General features: G+C 54.2%; 2 protein-coding genes across 2 annotated transcripts; one reads left to right on the top strand and one right to left on the bottom strand.

Annotated features, from left to right (window-relative positions):
- Positions 1-154: 154 nt before the first annotated feature.
- Positions 155-8,507, top strand: LOC130875661 (adenylate kinase isoenzyme 1-like). The gene is made up of 4 exons (XM_057771699.1): positions 155-267; positions 942-1,141; positions 7,820-8,014; positions 8,439-8,507. The coding sequence occupies exons 1-4, from the start codon at positions 207-209 to the stop codon at positions 8,505-8,507; spliced, it is 525 nt and encodes a 174-aa protein (XP_057627682.1). The 5' UTR covers positions 155-206.
- Positions 8,508-9,283: 776 nt separating this feature from the next.
- Positions 9,284-19,816, bottom strand: Khsrp (KH-type splicing regulatory protein). Its single transcript, XM_057771797.1, has 18 exons — positions 19,445-19,816; positions 17,296-17,392; positions 16,777-16,815; positions 16,454-16,493; positions 15,115-15,164; positions 14,933-15,004; positions 14,112-14,169; positions 13,743-13,917; positions 13,553-13,651; positions 13,234-13,332; positions 13,042-13,144; positions 12,489-12,734; positions 12,249-12,409; positions 12,063-12,172; positions 11,721-11,809; positions 11,435-11,635; positions 11,286-11,363; positions 9,284-11,200 (listed from the first exon to the last, which is right to left on the bottom strand). Exons 1-18 carry the CDS (start codon positions 19,694-19,696, stop codon positions 10,923-10,925), a joined length of 2,247 nt encoding a protein of 748 aa, XP_057627780.1. The 5' UTR covers positions 19,697-19,816; the 3' UTR covers positions 9,284-10,922.
- Positions 19,817-20,491: the final 675 nt, after the last annotated feature.

A 20,491-nucleotide genomic window follows, 5' to 3' on the forward strand; every position in this document is an offset into this window, starting at 1 on the left:
GTTGCCGTAGCAACCGCGGCCGGCTCCGCGGTGGGGGGGCTCTCGGGGCGCCTCCGGGGTGGGCGCGGGATTCCGTTTCCTCTGCGTCCCGGTGCCGAGGGAGTCCCGGGGATCTTGCAGCATGAGCCCCTTGTGACGCAGAGCGGAGCCGAGGGCTCAGGGGTGGGGAGCAGACGGGGTCTCGCGTAGCCCGGCCTGCGGACGGGATGGGTCTGTGTGAGTCCACGCTGCCCCAGACGGGCAGAGCTCTGAGGCCCCAGGAGAAGGGTAACGCGGGGAAGGGGGCGTGGGAGGGGCAGGCGTCCTCGCCGTCAGGGTGTGCACACACTAACAGGGCAGAGGCGCAGCTGCGCATGCCCCCGCCCCACCGTTGTTGGTGCCTTTGGGAGATAACTTAACGGGTAGCGAGGCCAGTCTCCGAAATGGAAATTACAACTCTAGAGGGAGCGCTCAGAGAAAGGGAGTCAGCGGGACGCATAGGAGTTGGTTAAGCGGGGCTGCGGGGAGACACAGACGTGGAACCATAAACTCTTGACTCCACAGATATGTCTAGTAGCCAAGACATTGCTTTCTTCGCCATCAGAGGCCGTGCGCCCTGCATCAGAGGCTGACTAGGAGGACCAGAGCGAGTGGAAAGGGGGAAAGAACCATGGCTGACTGTGAGGGTCTGAGGCAGGGAGAGGAAAGGGCAGAGACGCCAGCAGGCGGAATAGACAGCAGCACCTCACGGTGGGCGGAGCAGGGTGCGGCTGGGTGAGTTTGAGGACCTTTCCTTTCCCTTTCATCATCTGTAAAATGGGGTGGTGGAGTTACTGAGGTGCTCCGAGGAGGTCTTTGCAAATGGCTCAAGAGAATCCCAGCGGTGCGAATCCCTTCGATGCGAGGCCACGATCCCTAAAGACACGCACTAGTACCCGCTCTGTCTTCCCTGAACACCATAGATGTCCTGAAGTCCCTCCTGATCATCTTCGTGGTGGGCGGCCCCGGCTGCGGGAAAGGGACCCAGTGCAGAAACATGGCCACCAAGTACGGCTTCTGCCATGTGGGGCTGGGCCAGCTGCTGCGGGAGGAGGCTCAGAGGAGCACCAAGCGGGGCCGGAAGATCCGGGACATCATGCAGCAGGGACTCCTGGTGCCCACGGTGAGAGTTCAAGGGAAACGGGGGCACAGCAGGACAGAGTCCCCACGACGCCAGGGTGTCCTGGCCAGCCATTGCCTTGTCATGCTGATGGTCGTCATGAGAAGCTGTGAAGTGGGGCCGGTTAAGGGCCTCTGTTGCTCCAGCCCAGGACCCACGTGGTGTCTCACAACTGTAACTCTAGTTCCAGGGGGATCTGACGCCTTCATCTAGCCTGAGGGCTCTACGCACATGCACAGACATCCATGTAGACATGGATAAATAAATAAACTCTACCCCAAAAAAAGTCATGTTAAGGGCTGTGGCGGAGGTCAGTTGGCAGAGCGCTCACCTAGCATGCACAAAACCCTGGGTCCCATCCCCAGCACCGCAGAAACTGGGTGCACACTGGACAACCCAGCACTCAGGAGGTGGAGTCAGGAGGATGAGGAGTTTGGTGGTATCGTGACTACAGAAAGAGTCCATGCCAAGGACCAGAGAGATGGCACTGTGGGTGAAGGTACTTGCAGCCAAGTCTAACAACCTAGCTCAGTCCCTGGGGCCTCTGTGATGGAAGGAGAGAACCCCCTGCTCTAAGCTGTCCTCTGACCCCCACACACGCTGTGGAACATGCGCCACCCCTCCACAACTAGATACATAATAAAGAGATCTAGTAAACTTTGTTTTTGAGACAGGGTTTCTCTATGTAGCCCTGGCTGTCCTGGAGCTCTGGAGACCAAGCTGGTCTGGAACTCAGAGATCGGATCCAAGTGCCTCTACCTTCTGAGTGCTGGGATTAAAGGTGTGAGCCTCCATCACCCAACAATATCTAATAAACTTTTAAGAGTCCAGCCTTGAGCCTGGCGGTGGCATGCTTCTTTAGTCCCAGCATTTGAGAGGAAGAGGCAGTTGGATCTCTGCAAGTTTGAGGCCAGCCCAGTCGATGAGTTCTAAGATAGCCAGGGCTGCACAGAACAAATGAAAACCTACAAGCAGAAAGAAAGCTAGTGATGAAGGTGCCGGGTCCTGCTTCCTCCGCAGCACCTGGCCTCTGAGGGGCGGGGCGGGGGGCGGGGCCTGCGCACTGAGTCCCGAGTCCACGCACTTTCCTTCCCAGGGTCTCATTCTGGACATGGTCAGTGACAGCCTGTTGTCCGGTCCAGAGAGCAGCGGTTTTCTCATCGATGGCTTCCCTAGAGAGCTGGAACAGGCCAAAGAGTTTGAGCGAATTGTGAGTGTCCCGACCCCACAATGTTCTGGATGTGCGATATGCGTGCCTGCGTGGAGGTTCCAGGCTACCCCTCCCCCACTCCTCTCAAAGCCCGAAAGGATGATGCCTGAGGGTCTGAGGCTGGGAGACCTCCTTTCTTTTAGCTCTAGTGGCCTAGGCTGCTCTCAAACTCACAACTCGGACAGGCTGACCCTGAAGTCGTAACCTTCCTGCCTCCGCCTTTCGGGTGCGAGATGGCAGCCCCGTGCCACCAGAGGGTGGAACCCAGGCAGGGCTGCGTGCTAGGCAAGCCCTCTGCCTGCCAGGACCGTGCCCAGCCTCATGCGCAGTAAGGGTCAGAAGCAGGGATGCATGAAGGCGTAGGCCTGGACGCCCAGCACTGGGAGCCTGTGAGGCAGGAGTATTGTGGTTTCCAGGCCAGCCCAGGCTACATGTAGAGTTCAGCTGTCTCAAACAAACAATAAAAATTGAACAAAACAGGCTGCAGTCTAGAGGGCTCAGCAGTTAAGAGCAGTAACTGTACTTTAACTCAGTTCCCTACGTGGTGGCTCACAACCACCTGCAACTCCTGTTTTAAGGGACCCGCCGCCCTCTTCTGGCCCCTACAGGCTTCTGTGTGTATGGTGCACATAAACTCACCCAGGGAAAGCTTATACACATACGTTTTTGTTCGTTTATCGAAACAGGGTTTCTCTGTGTAGCCCAGGCTAGTCTCAAACTCTGAGGTCCACCTGCCTCTACCTCCGAGTGCTGGGATTAAAGGCGTTAAAGGCGTGTGCCGCCACCACCTGGCTCACACACATGCACACACAATTTTTTTTTTTTTGGTTTTTCGAGACAGGGTTTCTCTGTGGTTTTGGAGCCTGTCCTGGAACTAGCTCTTGTAGACCAGGCTGGTCTCGAACTCACAGAGATCCGCCTGCCTCTGCCTCCCGAGTGCTGGGATTAAAGGCGTGCGCCACCACTGCCCGGCCACAAATATTTTTTAAATCATAAAAAAAAAAAAAAAAAAAAAAAACTAAGGTGGGAACAACTGTGGAAGGCACAATTGGCCTCCACACTCGGATGCTGGTGGTGCAAGCTGATGGAAGAATCCAGAGAGTGAATTTACCCATGCAGAGAGTTGCCAATGAGCTCAGTAAGCATCCCCCTGCTGTTGCCATGGGGACGTGCAGGCCCCATGTTCCCAAGCCAGTGGTTTTATGAGAAGCTGGGAGCTTTGCTGCAGAAGTAGCATCCCTGCCCCTTGTTTAAATATCAGTCAGATCCTTAACATGTGAAACTGTGTAAACGAAAGGGAACTGTGGGCTGGGAGTCAGGGTGGAGCAGCCTCAGTCCTCAGTGTCTCATGGCCTTTCTTTTTTCTTTCTTCCTTTCTTCCTTTCTTCCTTCCTTCCTTCCTTTCTTCCTTTCTTTCTTTCTTTCTTTCTTGAGAGGGTTTTTGTGTGTAGCTTTGGTTCCTGTTCTGGAATTTGCTCTGTAGTCCAGGCTGGCCTCAAACTCACAGAGATCTGCCTGCCTCTGCCTCCTGGGTGCTGGGATTAAAGGCGTGCGCCACCACCGCCTAGATTTGGCCTCCACCTTTTAAGTACCCAAGGGTGACATTGATGTCGATGCCTCTACCTCCCCTTCCCCAGTGCTGGGAGGACAGCGAGACAGCACTGTCCGTCTGGCTGGCTTTGTTTTTTGTTTTTTTTTTCTGGAGACAGTGTCTCTCTGTGTGGCCAGGCTGGCCAGGAAGTCTCTGCAGTCCTCCTGCCTAGGCCCACTGAATGCCAGGAACACAGGCGTGCAACATCACAACAAGGTGTTGGCTGGACAGTAGCAGTTAATTCCTTTTTTCAGAGATTCAAATTTATGCATGTGAGTATTTTGTTTGCACGTCTGTATGTCCACTACAGATGTGCCTGGCTTGCCCCTTTGAGGTCTGGGTCTGAAGATGGCATCAGGTCCACTGGAACTAGACTTAGAATGGTTGTGAGCCCTCATGAGGATGAGGTCCTCTCCAAGGACACAAGCACTCTACCACTGAGCCCTAACCACGCACCACATGGGTGCACTTGACAATACCTACACAGAATAAGTCTTTGTCTTAAAGACCTGAAGATTGAAGCCTGGTGGTGCACTGACACCCCCAAAGTCCCCAAGAGAGGGGCTGAGATACAGCTCAGGGGTGGAGCCCCTGCTTAGAATCCCGCAGTGAGTGGCTGGGGGCGTGGTCAGGGTGCCCACCTAGAATCCCCAGTGAGGGCTAAGAATGTAAGAATGTGCCTTAAGTGTATATATATATATATATTTTTTTTTTTCCCCCCGAGACGGGGTTTCTCTGTAGCTTTGGTGCCCGTCCCGGAACTAGCTCTTGTAGACCAGGCTGGCCTCGAACTCCCAGAGATCCGCCTGCCTTTGCCTCCCGAGTGCTGGGATTAAAGGCGTGTGCCACCACTGCCCGGCTAAGTATAAATTTCTTGCCAAGTAGTGGTGGTGCACGCCTTTAATACCAGCACTCAGAGGCAGAGGCAGGTGCTGATCTCTTTGAGTTTGAGGCTAGCCTGGTCTACAAAGTTCTAGGACAGCCAAGGCTACACAGAGAATACTTCCTTTCTCAAAATAAGAGAGAAAGAAGGAGGGAGGAAGGAGAGATTTTGGCTGAAAAGATGACTCAGTAGTTAAGAGCACTCAATGCTCTTTCAGAGGATCTGCATTCAGTTCCCATCACCCACTTCAGGTGATTCCCAACTGCCTGCACCTCACTCCTCTGTGGGTACCAGTGCTCGCTCATGTGTAGCACACACATATACTCGTAGTTTAAAAAATATTTTAAAAAAGAATGAAGAATGGGCTGGAGAGACAGAAGTTAAGAGCACTGCCTGCTCTTCCAAAATCCTGAGTTCAATTTTCAGCAACCACATGGTGGCTCATAGCCACCTATTATGAGATTTGGTGCCCTATTATGGCATGTAGGCAAACATGCAGACAGAACACTGTATACATAATAAATAAATCTTTTTTAAAAAATATTTATTATGTATACAATATTCTGTCTACATGTATGCCTGCAGGCCAGAAGAGGGCACCAGACCTCATTACAGATGGTTGTGAGCCACCATGTGGTTGCTGGGAATTGAACTCAGGACCTTTGGAAGAGCAGGCAATGCTCTTAACCACTGAGCCATCTCTCCAGCCCAATAAATAAATCTTAAAAAAAAAAAAAAAAAGGATGAAGAGAGACCAGTGAGATGTCTCAGCAGGTAAAGTGCTTGCCACCAAGCCTGGAGAGAGAAAGACAGAGAGAGACAGAGAGACAGAGAGACAGAGAGACAGAGAGACAGAGAGAGAGAGAGAGAGAGAGAGAGAGAGAGAGAGAGAGAGAGAGAGCAAGCCCGTGGAGGGACAGGGGAAGGGCAGAGAACTGTCACCCTTCCCATGTTTGTCTTACATGCTCTGCACATGCAATGCCCACTACTGCAAATCAAGCCTTGACTTGGGTGGGGGTGGACTCGGAGGGCAGAGCGCTGGCTTCCTATATTTAAAGTCCTGAGCTCCATCCCCAGAGCCTGGGTAGAAGTGAACCCCATTAGTGTCAGCTCAAGGATGTGTGGAATACCTGCCATCCGAGCACTGGTCTGGGGAAGTGGGAGCAGGAAGGACAACTGGGGTTCAAGGACAGTGTGGGCTTCTGAGACCCTGTCCAAAAGAAAAAGGAGAAGGAAAAAAAAAAAGAGAGGAAAAACAGCAAAGGGTCAGGTGAGGTAGCACACATGTTTAACCCCAGCACCCGGGAAACAGGCCGGTGGATATGAATTGGATATGAACTTGTGGAAAGCCTGCTCTACAAGGTCAGGTCCAGGGCTATATAGTGCAACCCTATCTAAAAAGAAAGGTGGGGGGAAGCAAAACGGCATAACTAAGTAACAGGTTTTATGGTATCAGCATTCAGGAGGCTGAGGCAGGAGGAATGTTAAGTTTAAGGTCAGTATTGGGTATATAAAATGAATGACCTTGTCTTAAAGAGATAATAGTCAATAAATAAAATAATAGGGGGGTTGGAGAGATGGCTCAGCGGTTAAGAGCATTGCCTGCTCTTCCAAAGGTCCTGAGTTCAATTCCCAGCAACCACATGGTGGCTCACAACCATCTGTAATGAGGTCTGGTGCCCTCTTCTGGCCTGTAGGCACACACACAGACAGAACATTGTATACATAATAAATAAATATTTTAAAAAAGAAAGAAAAAATAAATAAAATAATAAAAGAACATATCCAGTATGGCTGTGCACACCTGTGATTTCATCTCCTGGCACTGGAGACAGGAGGATCAGGAGTTCCATGTCAGCTAGGGTGGCATGAGACCCTGTCTCCCAAAGTACACCAAGGGTACATGATATGGCTCAGTCAGCAGAGTGCTGGTGTTGCAAGTGTCTGGGCCTGAGTTCTATGCCAAGAGTCCATATAAAAACCTGGGTGTGGAGCTGGAGAGATGGCTGAGGTTAAGAGCACTGGCTGTTCTTCCAGAGGTTCTGAGTTCAATTCCCATCACCCACATGGTGGCTTGCAACCATCTATAATGGGATATGCTGTCCTCTTCTTGGCGTATAAGCATACACGCAGGCAGAACACTGTATGTATGATAAATCTTTAACATGAAACAAAAAATCTGGGTGTGGCATGTATGCTTGATCTCAGCTCCTGAACAGGGGAGACAGGAACATCCCTAGGGCTCGCTGGCCAGTCTAGCCTGCTTGTAAAGTTTTAGGCCAGTGATAAACCCTCACAAAACAAACAAAAAACGAAGGTTGCAGGCTGCAGAGAAAGCTGTCAAGAGTGTGTATTGAGGGGGCTGGAGAGATGGCTCAGAGGTTAAGAGCATTGCCTGCTCTTCCAAAGGTCCTGAGTTCAATTCCCAGCAACCACATGGTGGCTCACAACCATCTGTATGGGCTCTGGTGCCCTCTTCTGGCCTGCAGGCATACACACAGACAGAATATTGCATACATAATAAATAAAAAAAAAAAAAAGTGTGTATTGAGCCAGGGAGGCATGGTGCCATTCCCCTTCAATCCCAGACACGTCTGAACGTTCAAGACTCTCTCTTAGAAATAAGAAGTATTTTTTTCAAGACCAAGTTTCCCTGTGTAGCCCTGGTTGTCCTGGAACTCACTCTGTACACCAGAGTGGCCTCCAACTCAAAGATCCATGTGCCTCTGCCTTCCAAGTGATGGGATTAAAGGCATGCATCACAATGTTAAGCTAAATGTTTAAAAGAATGTATATTGCTGTTTCTAGAGGACCGGAGTTCAGTTCTCAGCATCCATTCATTGCCAAGGGCCCTGATGCCCTCCTCTTCTGGTATCCATAGACATTGAATTTATATCACACAGACACAGTCCCCCCCCCGCCCCCCGCCAAGCTCATGGCCTCTTGGGAGTCTGTGCAAGACCCTCTCCTCACCCTGTCCTGTTGGATATTGTCTAGGTGGGCAGGGCCCCCAACGTAGTCATGGTGTTTGACTGCTCCATGGAGACCATGGTGCGCAGAGTGTTGCAACGTGGACAGGTAGAGCACCGGACAGATGATTCAGAATCGACCATCCACAAGCGTCTAGAAACATACTACACCCTGTGTGAGCCCGTCCTGGCCTTCTACCAGCAAAAGAACCTTCTGCGAAATGTGGGTACCTGGAAGAAGGCTCCGCTTAGCCAGTTTGAAATGGGGATTCTATTTCATGTAGCCCAGGCTGGCCCAGAACTCATGTCTCCCCAGCACTGACAGATGTGAGCCCCTGGATGTGTTTAGCTCCTGAAAGCTACAGTGGGGTCCCAAAGCTGCACCTGTGTAGCTATGAAGCCCTGATGCTGCCCATACGTCTGGCTCAGCACAGGGTAAGGGACGTTGGTGTTCTCATCTCTGTGGGAACAAGCATTGGAGACTCTGCCTTCTGCTCCCTGTACCCATGTGGTCTCAACTCCCCCCACACCCATTGCTGTTACCCAGGCTGCAAACTTGCTCACATCAGGGATTGCCTTGAAGCAGTTATGGGAGCATAGATCTTGCCATGAGCTGTACCTTGACCCTATGGCTTCCTCTCCCCTAGATCTTGGCTGAAGAAGCCCCCGAGAGCATTTTTGCCAAGTGCTGCTTGGTCATTGAGAGTCTGCAGTGAGGCAGGGAGGGGCCAACGTCCATCCCCCACAGTACACAGGACCCAGGCCTGTGAGGTGAGACCTTGGTGATAACAGGGCCCCTTGTGGGCGGACAGCACTTAACACAGCCAGAGGGGAACTACCTTCACCTAGAGGTGGCAGCTGTCACTGCATCATGTGGACACTGGTCATTTTGTAGTGTGCCATGGTGTGCAAGGGGTCTGAAGGCAGCTTTGGAGAGTGGGTTCTTTTGGGCCTGATGCTGTGGCCCATAAGCCCCTCCCCCCATCTGGCTGGGGTTCCAGGGGAGTCAATGCACCTGATTTTGGGACCAGCACTTTCACCTGCTATGCCATCTCTCTGGCCCCGACTGATTTTCATCACAAAAGGTAACTTCACAGGCTGGCACACTGCCTTAGAGCCCTTGGCACTACCCACTTTGTCCATGCATCCCAAGTGGCTTTTACTCATGCAGGCCTGACCTCTACTTCCCACTCAATATTAGCCACACACAGGCAAGTCAGGCCTGTGCCCCAATGGGATGTTTCCACAAGGCAGCCTTAGTGACAAGTGTGGCCACATCCATGGGAACATGTGCCCCAGGGAGCATCCTCAGTGCCTGGTTCTCCAGGCCCCAGAGGGAAAGAGTACAGACAGCTGGGTAGGCTCCCCAAAAGGAAGGGGACCGCACTCACTCATCACCTCTACCCTACTCGCTCTGTGTGTAATGAAAGGTCACCTGCTGCCGAGGTCTACTTGAAGGGTAGAAGACAGACAGCAGCCAGGAAGACACAGGGAGGTTTTGTTACCATTTATTTGTGAAGTTAAAAACGAGCGATAAAAAGTAAAAACTGCCATACAATTTTTTTGTTGTTTTGTTCTCATTTTCTCAGTTTATCTCATCCTCAACAGATGACAACGTACCAGGCCAGTCCTGGGTTGGGGTGGGTATGGGGCGGAGCCAGGGAAGAGCAGAGGGGAGAGAGAAAGGGAGAGGGGAGATACAGATAGATGGGCAGAGCAGGAGGGGCCTGCGACACCCACACCTGGTCCAAGGAATGTTCCAACTCTAACTAAAAAAACGAAAAACAAAGATAGCAAGAGTGACTTGTTTCTTTCCTTTAAAAAGTTTATTTAAAAACAAGAATAGGCCCCGGGCAGTAGGGAAGAAGTGAGCCGCTTCCCTCAGAGGGTGGGCTCAGAGGCTGGGGGATAGAGATTTATATATTTCTATATATATATCATTTTATAGGTTTTGTTCTGCTCTTTGTGATTTAATTTTTAAACTTTTTTTTTTTTTGGCAGAGGTTAAATTCTCGCTATTTTCTAAGGCTGGCTCAACATGAAGGATCCCGGTTTTGGAAGGAAAAAGATGTGAGACACACAGAATGAGAGAGGGAACGCCTCATGAGGGGGACCCCCTGCACCCCGGGCAGCCATTGCTCTCTCACCAAACCAATCAAATTATAGAAACCAATAAAAGAAGCCCCCAAATGGAACAAAAATGGAGGGAAAAAATATTTTCACAGATGAAGTTCATATCCATTTGCTTCAATTGCCTGCGGAGAGGGAGAGACAGGAATGGTCATGGCAGGAGGGCGGCCGGACTGCAAGAGGCTGCGACTCCAGGCAGCCGGCCAGGAGGCCGGACCCAAGCCCGCACAGGCCAGGCAGGGGGCTGTGGCTGTCTGTCTTGGGGACTCTGCTGAAGTCAGACTGCTCCTTGGTGGAAGAGAAGCAGAGAAGAGGAGGAGGGGTCTGCAGCAGAAGCCAGAGGCATGGAAGGGACGCACAAGGGAGAAGTGCCAGGGTGGGGAGGAGGGGGCAGAGGAGGGAGGCGGCGGCTCGGCGTCACAACATTCAGATCATGGTGTCCCCACAACACCCCTGTGAGGTAGGTTGGAAGGTGGCAACGATCGTCATGCCCACTTCACAGACAAGACTGGGACACAGAGGCAAGTGCACTAGAGGTGGCCTTGCCAGGCAGGGAGGGCCCAGTCCCCTCAGTGGGCTCCCCTCCACCCCAGCAGAGCCAAGGCCGCCTGCAACACGCAGTTACTTGGACATGGGGGATAAGGATGGTGTCTTTAAAAAAATAAAAGAATAAAAAAGAACAAAACCCAAAATAGTGATGCTGAGAAGGGGAAAAAAATAGACATTTTCTTCCCAAGTGGCCAGATTTTGAGCGAGCGGGTTCGGCAACCGGCATGGCGCCGAGTACAGTCCCCACTTCCTGCCCCCACCCGGGACACCCCAGCAGTTCAGAGTTCCACCTTTTCGGCCGGTGCCCCCAGCACCCGACAACGTTGCACCAACAGCAGCTGCGGCTGCTGGAGGAGCCTCTTCCGTGAGCCTCTGCACCCAGCAGGCGTGCGCTTCCCAACGGCGGGGCTGCGGGGCTCCGGGAGACTCTGGCCACGCGCCCGAGGCTGGCATCAAGGGCACACCCCGCAGGGGAAAGGGTTTCCGGCGCTACCCACTAAGGCAGGATGGACGGTGGCCGGGGGTTGGAAGGAGAAAGGAGGAGGAGGAGGGTGGCAGTTCCCACTTGCCTGCTGCTGTCCCTGCTGGGTGGGAGGTGGCTGTGGGCCACCAGGGCCTGGGGTCTGTCCGTAGTAAGCGGCCTGCTGTCTGTAATACTCAGCCCAGGCGGCGCTGTAGTCGGGCTGGGAACCAGGGGGTGCTCCAGGACCCCCACCAGTGGCCACTTGCGCTATAGGCAGAGAGGACAATTAGTGGCTGGCGGAAGAACCCACACCCATGCGCAGCCCCATCCCCGGTCCCACCCAGCAGCTCACCTTGCTTCTTGTAGTATTCTTCCCAGGCCTTGGTGTAGTCCTGCTGTGGGGGCGCACCAGGTTGCTGGGGCTGCTGGCCTGAAGAACAGGGTGTCAGGACAGCTGGATCCTGTGTGCAATACCCCACTGCTCCCTGGCACTGAACTTACCAATCTTCTTGTAATACTCTTCCCAGGCCTTGGTATAATCCGACTGGCCAGTGGGCGGAGGCTGGGGGGGCTCCCCCTGTGCAGGTGGGGCTGCAGGGGCTGGGGCAGGGCCTGGCACAGGGCCCGGGGGTTGCTGGTAGTAGTGGGAGTAGTAGGCGGCCCAGGCAGCATTGGGGTCTGCAGCTGCTGCAGCAGCTTTATCTACAGGAAGAGATGTCGGTTGAGGGAGGGCACGGCAGTCGGTCTGATGTCACCCCCAAATCTCCTACACGGTACTGACACTTACTTGGGTCATGGGGAGCAGGCGGTTGCCACTGGGGGTAGGTATTGCCCCAGCCCTGAGGCGGGTACTGATGAGGAGGGGGACCACCGGCACTGCAGGGGAGGAGAGGTAGTCGTGAGCTGGCTCAAGAGTGTGATATGGAAGTCCCTACCACACCTAAAGCTGGGGCTGACACACAGGATGGAGACCAAGGTCAAGCGCAGAGCAGTCTCTAAGGGCACCTATCAAACAGGCTGAACACAGCCCTCCTGTGCTTGAGGGGGCAGGGCTGAGACAGGCCCTGTCCCTCCTGTGCCAGGGGCTCCACAAGCCCATACACAATCCAGAAAGCCAATGAATACTCACTGTGGGGGTGCTCCTGGAGGCCCCTGGTTGAAGGGTCCAGGGTTGAAAGGCCCCATAGGTCCAGCAGGGCCTGGTCCTCCAGGGCCTGGTCCAACTGGGCAGAGGGGACCCTGAAGGAAAAAGTGGCAGCGGTGGTGAGCAGACCAACCGGGGCGGGGGGCCTTTAACAGCACCCATGGAACTCACCTCTATCTTCTCCTCAATGAGCTGCTTTGCATGGTCAATCTGCTGGGGTGAGCCCCGGATGACGAACAACTTGAAGTTGGGGTCCCCATTGGGTGGCAGCTGCCGAGATATCTCCACAAAGGCGCCCGTCTGCTGGTTAATGGCCTTCACATTCTCACCACCTGGGATGCGGGATGACAGCTAGTGAAGGGCTGACAGGTGCAGAACCAGGCAGGAAAGGGCAGAGCCTCAGGGACTCACCTCGACCAATGACCAAGCCACACTTGTGGGTAGGAATGGAGAAGGTCATCTCTCCTCCAGGAGGGCCCCAGTTGCCTTGGCCCCGGCCCCGACCCCGGCCCCCAGGGGGCATGCCAGGGGCCCCTGGAGGACCTGGGGGCCCACTCCGAAGGCTCTGAAGGAGGTCATTGATGATCCGGGCTGCATGCTCACACCGGTCTGGAGGCCCCATGATGTGAGCAATCTTCTCAGGGCCTGTCCCGTCATCTGACGGTCACACCAAGAGACAGCCACTTAGAAAGTCAAGCTTCCTGACTCTGCCATAGTTTGAGACCAGCTTCCCTGACTTGCTGCCAACATGCAGGTGGACTTTTGCCCAGAACATGCCCCCATCCTTTCAGCGTGGCATGAGTGTCTTCCCACCTTTGGGGTCCACAGAACTAGCTAAACTTGGGGAGACAATGGTTTCCGAGAAGCAACCAACAGGAACTTGGCATCAACTTTCCATAAGTACTGAGGGCCTACGAGAGACAGGGGCAACACTCGTGCCTGGGCCAAGATGGTGCCCACTGACCTTGCTTGAACTGGATGCGTACACCAGCGTCATTCTGGATCTTCTTGATCATCTCTCCACTCCGGCCAATGACCACACCAACTGAATGCCGGGGTACAGGTACCTGGGAGGTCAGGAGGCATAGGGTCAGCCAGTGAGGCCCTAGCTCTGCCCTGCTCCTGCTGCCCACCTCTCTGGAGTGCTTGCACTTACATCAATGCCTCCACCAACTCGAGATCCGTACTCATTGCGGTCCCCAAAGCCGCCCTGGTCACGTTCTCGCAGGATGTCCATCACCATCTCACAGGCTTGCTGTGGACACACACATTGGACAATGGGTACAGGCAAGTGTACTGCCCCAGCACCCCGCCACACACACCTGTAAGGGTCCTCCACATCCCTTAGAGAGGTGTTCACCCCAAGGAATAAGCCGAAGGGTTAAGGAAAGAATGCTGCTGCCAGCAGCAAGGTAAGACCCCAGAGCAGGCCTGACAGTGGAGCCTTCCAGAGACCATGCTGTCTGGGCACTCACCTGCACTTTGTATGGGTCCCCGATGATTCGCAGTGGCTTGTCCACATTTGTATTCTGGGAGCCATCTTGAATTAAAATCATCTTTACCCCAGCGCGCTCCTACAATGGTAAGTGCCTGTCAGAAGTGGGCTCTGACAGGGGCCCGCTGGGGACTGTGGGGACAAGTGTTCTGCCCTGCGCCGCTCCGCACCTGCAGCTGCTTGATGGTCTCCCCGCCCTTGCCAATGACCAGGCCAGCCTTGCCAGCGGGGATCATGATCTCCTGCACCGTGCCATTCTGACCCCCATTAGCGTTATCATGGAACTGTCCTGGGGGTCCCCCACGGCCCCGTGACACAATGTCATCCAGCATCATCTTCGCCTTTCTGGAGAGAGAACAGAGTGAGCACCCAAGAGTGTGTTTCCGCTTTACACTCCACTCAGGTGAGCTATCTGGACCTGGGGCTGTTCAGGATTGAGAGGGGTGTGAACTCATCTACACAGTTCTAGGAGCAGGTCAGGTAGGAGGGACACACATGGGTGTCATTAACACCCAAAGGAGACCCAGCTGGGAACTTACTGGACAGACTCAGGGGCTCCAGTCAGGGACACGCTGCGCTCAGGGAGGCCACCACTATCTGCAGAAAAGAGGAGAGGCTCAGTGCCCAGAGGGCTGCTGTGTGGACAGGAAACTTTCAGAACAGTCTGCAACCCTCTCTGACAAATCATTTCACTCCCCTGCCAGAAGACACCCGGAAGGCTGCTTTTTAAAATCTCACTGGGGAAGATGAAACTTGGGAGGTAAACAGGCAGAGCACCACGAGACCAAGGCAGGAGGATGGTGAGGGGAGGAGGGAGAGTCCAGAAATCAGTTCTGGGGCTCCCTAGCAGCATCCGGGATCCTGGCTCAAGTCTGAAGGGAAAATCCTGAGCAAGGCCTTACAGGAGTGCTCCACAGCAGATCCAAGCAGCCTCAGAGCCAGGCTGAACCTGCCACTCTGCTTTCTACGGCACTAATCCGTATTCCATGGCATGTTAGGTGACAGCATAGATCCTGCCACCTCGAGAGAGGTGCCCCCATGCCTAAGTCCACATTCGCCTACACTACCCCACATATAAACCAACCCCGATAACCTGAGTTCAATATCTGGATCCCATCTGATAAAAAGAGCCAGGAAGCAGTACAGGCTCTGATCACCCTGACCAGAGCTGACCTCTGACCTCCAAGTGTGTCCTGTGGCAGGTGTACCCCCCACAAACACAAAAGAAATAAATACAGTAAGAATATAAAGTATAGGAGGTTCCAGCCACTGTGGCGCCTGTCGCTCTCAGTGGCAGTGCATCCACCCAGCAGAGCCAGCTCTGCACCAGGGTCCAGGCAACTTTAGATGACGGCCATACCTGGTGAGATCTGAACTTTGCAGCCCGAGTCCTGCTGGATTTTGTTAATCTGCTCACCACCTCTGCCAATGACTGGGTGGAAGGAAAAGAAGAAAGGTAAAGGCCAGGAAAGGGCACCCAGACCAAAGATGCCCACCAGTAGCCCCTTGGACTCCACCCTCATTATGGGGCCCCACACTCACTCAAGCCCACCATGCCGTCTGGGACCCTATACTCTTCTGTCATAGAGGTCCTGTGGGAAGAGACACTGAGCATCAGCCTCCAGCTCTCCTGGAGATAAAGGCCTGGACCCCTGAAGCCCCAGGACTTCTGCTGTACACTGTTACTAACAACCCAAGGGCAAAAGCTTCAGGGCCAGAGTAAAGAATGAAGATACCAGTTTACAAATGGCATGAGTCGTCCCATTTCCTCAGGTAGGAACAAGCATTTGAATTTCTTTTTTCTTTCTTTGCTTTTTTTCCTGAGACAGGGTTTCTCTGTGGCATAGTCCTAGCTGTCCTGGAACTAGCTCTTGTAGACCTGGCCGGCCTCGAACTCACAGAGATCTGCCTGCCTCTCCCTCCCCAGTGCTAGGATTAAAGGTGTGTACGGCTGCCCAGCAGCACTTGAATTTGTTTCTGGAGACAAGTGTTCCATATAGCTTTGAACAGATTCCCTGCCTCTACCTCCCATGTGCCAGGATAGGACGTGTGTCACCTTGCCTGTGATTCTTGTTTGTTTTTTGAGACAGGGTTTTTGTGTAGCCTTGGCTGTCCTAGAACTAACTTTGTAGATCAGCTGGCCTTGAACTCAGAGATCTGCCTGCTTCTGCCTCCCAAATGCTGGGATTAAAGGTGTGTATCACTACTGTTCAGACTAAACAATTACAATTTCTTTCTTTCTTTCTTTATTATTATTATTTTTTTTTTAATATTTTATGTGCATTGGTGTTTTGCCATGGGTGTTGGGTGCCCTGGAACTGGAATTACAGTTGTGAGCTGTCAAGTAGGTGCTGGGAATTGAACCCAGGTCCTCTGGAAGAGCAGTCAATGCTCTTAACCGCTGAGCCACCTCTCCAGCCCTGCCTGTGTTTTCTTGGAACAGGGTGCTGGGGAGGGAATCCAGGGTGGGTGTTCTATTGGCTGAGTTACAGCTTCCCCACCTTGGACATTTTCATACCACATTGACAGTCCAGACATCAGTAAAAAAAAAAGAGGCTCACCACGCAGTTCATCTCATTCTCCAGCCAATGTCTATTGTCAAGAAATTATAGGCTCATTCAAAGACAATCAGTGGCCTGTCCCAACAACCTGGTCAGATTCACCCTAGGCAATCTGAGGCAGCCGGGCAGCAGCAGAGACCCACAGGCTCCGACTACCCTGGAGCATCTGCCCAGTCCTAGCCAGTGCTTCTGAGTGCCCAGCGTGGGAAAGGGAGGGACAGGCAGAGCAGCGAGGAGTAATTTTGCTCCCATGGTCACACACCTTGCCCCCACTGCCAGCACCCAAACCAAAGACACCAGGAGGCCAGGGAAGAGCTTACCTGGGGGGAGGATGGATGGGTCCCAGTTGAGAACCAATAGCTGAGGAAAGAAATTCAAAGCAGAGCCTAATTTAGAGCCTATTTAGGCTCCACAACCCCAGCCCATGATGTCCCTGCTTATACCAGGGGCAAATAGTACCCAAAACATAGCCCTGTGCCTGGACCTCATCCTGAGGGCACTGTGGCCGCTTCCCATTTAAGCCCCTGTGTAAGCTTTCCAATGTTTCAAATTCCATAGGCTCGAGGACCCTTAAACCTTCTGAGCCACTACACAGGTCTCCCGGACACCCAATGCCCCCATGCCCACACACCAGCGGACTTACAGTCTCCCTGGGAAGCCAGTTTCTTGCTGTCTGGCTGGTCTGTGGATGAGAGAGACTGTCAGATGCGACACCACCCACCTGCACCGCCTCAACCCTAAAGCTGGTGCGTTATGTTCCAGGCACAGTCACCACTATCCCGTATGACAGCAGAGATGGAGGGTGAAGGTGCTGGCCCAGAGTGACAAAGTTCACTTTTAACATTAGTACTATCACGGGGTCCTTCCAGATTAGAGCTGGACATACCCAGGGAACAAGTGCCCTGCTTAGGAGCAACCTTGGCGATACTGTGCCCTGTGTCTCGTCTCCCACAAGGAAGGGACAATTTTGAGAACCTACAGTTTTCCTTGGTCACAATCGACCTGCCCTTCTCTCAGCTACCTGATACCTCAGGGTGGCAGACGGAACAAAAAACTGGGCAACTCCCCTGTCTTAGAGCCCCACTGGGACAAAGTACTCCTCTCAGTCCCAGGCTTCCCTCCAGGGTGAAAACCAGTCACTGCCGTCACCACCAGGAGTTACCTCCATCTTCCAGCTGTCTCTTTTGGCCCCCAAAACCGAAATCGGGAGTGTTGTTATTCACGGTGGTAGCAGCATCACCTCCAATTTTGGCTGCAATCTAGGGTGAGGTAGGAAGTATAGACAAGTTACTATCTCAAGCAACCCTCGAGTTCGCCCCAGCCTTGGCCTGGAGTGGCAGCTCTGGATTTTGGGTATATACACTCTGGAAACTTTTAGGAAAGTCTCCCTGCAGACTCCCTGTTCTCCCCTAATGGCAGAACCCCTGTTCACAGGCTATTCTAAGTGCAAAGGAAACAGCAGCTTAGGAGGACAGGAACCCTGGGTCACCTCACACAAGTGGCCTGGGCAGCAAACAGGACTTCAGCGTGGTCCTTCCAACTTTCCTGTCTCTCACCTCTGACATCTTTACAAAAAATCCGGAGAGCCGGGCGGTGGTGGCGCACGCCTTTAATCCCAGCACTCGGGAGGCAGAGGCAGGCGGGTCTCTGTGAGTTCAAGACCAGCCTGGTCTACAAGAGCTAGTTCCAGGACAGGCTCCAAAACCACAGAGAAACCCTGTCTCGAACCCCCCCCCCAAAAAATCTGGAGACATCTCAGCCAAACTCTTGTCTTCAAAGCACCCGACATCCCCATATAACCAAAACAAAAGCCCCTCTGGGATACAGCAGAGTTGAGTGCACAAAGCACCTTCACATTATCCCCAAACAAGCGAACACACACCCCCCAAATCCTGAACTCAGGAACCAGATAGTCTATACTGTAAGAACCAACTGTGCTTATCCTTGACAGCAATGACACCACCACCCCAAGGTAGGTTGCATCTTCATCAACACTGTGGGGAACGACCAGAAGAAAGGCATGCTAGAACCCACCCCACCTGGCAGTGAGGAAGGCTAAGACGACAGAGGAGCCAGTCCTTAGCCCAGAGACCCCTGGGCAACACCATCCATTGTGAGCCTGGGCCATTTAACTTTTAGATGAAGAGAGTGGGGTTGTGAGCAAAGTTGAGCTGGGTCACACCAGCACATGTCACTTCTATGAGCTGTCACCAAACAAGTCACGTTCCCAAAGGGAGACAGACAACTCTTTTGAACTAACTCAAACAGTAAAGAGCAGGTGCCTGGTGTCCGCCTTCCCCATCTCACCAACAAAGGGTCCTCTCTTAACCAACCAATTCCAAGAGGAAGGACTTCTCCCCATGCATCACCAAATCCCTTCCCGGGGAAGAGACAGTATTGTTTGGTTTGGGGACCTGTCTTGATTGGAAACTGGAGTAGGGGTGTGTAAAGCAAGATCCTCTACCTATAGGGTAGGTGTTGAACTTCTGGGAGGTTCCAAGTATGTGCTAAGCTGGGTCCCCACCTTCAAAGCATGTGCTGCCTCTTCGAATCCCCTCCGATAGTGGTCCCCTAGCATCCTCGAACGCAACTTTTGCAAACCCTGACGTGGCTCTTGGGGACCCTAATATAACAAGCTCTCATGGGTTCCAAGAAGGGTCTCCCAGTACCCCTGACCTCATCCTTTTTGAAGTCTTGCTGGCTGGGAGTCCTCATTAGCCCTAAGAGCAGTTCCCTAACAGATTGCAAACCTTCATGTCTCCTAAGAGAGATCCACGACTGCATACCCAAGAGTGGATCTTGGGGACATCCTCATAATGCCCAAGCTCAGGCCTCTGCAAAACCAGAGGACCTCTTCAAATCACAACCCCTCCGGGAATCTGGGGTGGTTCATCAGAATACAAGGCCGCGTTTCCTGAATGGAAATGCAGAGTGCAAGCTTGGGGGTGGCTCTTGGGGACACTGTCCCAGACCGCGAGCTTTGTGGGTTCTAGAGGAATCCTCCAGTGCACTCAGGAATGGTTCTGGGGAACTCCGAGCCGGCAACCCTCCTATTCTAAGAGACCTGATGCAAGTTCAGGGCTGGGACTCGGCGACCCCCAAAGCTGCCAACCCTCGTCCAGTGCAAAGTCTGGCTTTCGGGAACCCCCTCTGAGTGAACCCCTAACCCGAAGCACGCAGAGGGTCACCCTCATACCGAGGTGGCCCCAGACTCCCCGCCCCGAGCCCGCCGCCCACGTGACCCTCCCGCGACCCCGCGCGCGCCGCCGCCCCCTCCCCCGCGCGCGCACGCGCCTTCGCGGCCTCCTCACCTGGCGGGCCCGCTGCACAGCGTCGGCGAAGGCGTCCTTGCGGATCCCTGGGCCGCCACCACCGGGAGGCTGCGAAGGGCCCCCGGACGCGCCTCCTCCACCCGGGCCGCCGCCGCCGGGGCCTCCGCCGCCCCGGTCTCCCGCGCCCGGCGGGCCAGGCGGAGGGCCTCCTCCCGCACCCGCGGCTCCTCCTCCTCCGCCGGCAGGAGGCGGCGGGCCGGGCGGGGGGCCTCCGGTGCTGTAGTCCGACATGGAGCGGCGCGGACGGGCCTGGCGTGGAGGCTTCAAGCTGAGGAGGAGGCGGCGGCGGCGGCTCAACGCGGGAACAAGGCCTCGCTCCACACGGCCGCGGAGCACGATGGGAAGCCAGCGGCTGGGAAGATGACGGGGGGGGGAGCGGAGAGGGGCACCTCCTCCCGCCGCCGGCGTGACGGACGGCGCGGAGCAGCCAGTAGAATGCGGCTGTGGCTCTGCGCCGACCAATCGTGGGCCGTGAATCCGGGTGACCAGTCAGACTCCCGCAAAGCTCAGGGGGCGGGAGGTAGGGAGTGACTGACGTCTATGGGAGTCAATAAACCGTGGGCTGCCGGAGCTGGGCGGGCAGTTCGAAGTCACGCGAGAAGACAGGAGGCCAATGAGGCGTGAGTTCCAGATTCGCTGGGCGGCTCCAGAACGAGAGCGATGGCGCTGTCCAGTCACGTGGGCCTGGCGGCGGGGCTTAGCGAAAGCGCTCCTGGCTGAGCGGGCGGGCCCGCGGGGAGATAGCTGTGAAAGCCAGCCAGTGAATGCACGCGGGAGGCGGTGCTTGTCGAGACCGGCAGTCCCTTAACCCAGTCTCTGAAGCGCTTTGGGGTGATGTTCTTGGATTTGGACTTGACGGCTTTGCTTAGACGCCATGTCCCTCGACTTCGGAGCCAATGGCTGAGCGACAGGAGCAAGCGTTCGATGACTGACGTCTTCCTGAACGAGTAGCAGCGACGGAAGTAATAGCGCCCTGTTTTGATGGGCGCGCACCTGCATTGGGTGGAACCCGTTACCAGACGGCGA

This window comes from Chionomys nivalis, chromosome 6 (genome assembly GCF_950005125.1).
Source record: "Chionomys nivalis chromosome 6, mChiNiv1.1, whole genome shotgun sequence".
Lineage (NCBI taxonomy): Eukaryota > Metazoa > Chordata > Mammalia > Rodentia > Cricetidae > Chionomys > Chionomys nivalis.

Coding starts and splice junctions, on each gene's coding strand:
- Khsrp (XM_057771797.1), bottom strand. CDS start 19,696: ATGTCGGACTACAGCACCGGAGGCCCCCCGCCCGGCCCGCCGCCTCCT. Junction 12,173..12,248: donor TCATTGAGGAGAAGATAGAG/GTGAGTTCCATG, acceptor TTTTTCCTTCAG/GGTCCCCTCTGCCCAGTTGG. Junction 11,810..12,062: donor CCTCCAGGAGCACCCCCACA/GTGAGTATTCAT, acceptor CCTCCCCTGCAG/TGCCGGTGGTCCCCCTCCTC.
- LOC130875661 (XM_057771699.1), top strand. CDS start 207: ATGGGTCTGTGTGAGTCCACGCTGCCCCAGACGGGCAGAGCTCTGAGG. Junction 268..941: donor TCTGAGGCCCCAGGAGAAGG/GTAACGCGGGGA, acceptor TGAACACCATAG/ATGTCCTGAAGTCCCTCCTG. Junction 1,142..7,819: donor AGGGACTCCTGGTGCCCACG/GTGAGAGTTCAA, acceptor GATATTGTCTAG/GTGGGCAGGGCCCCCAACGT.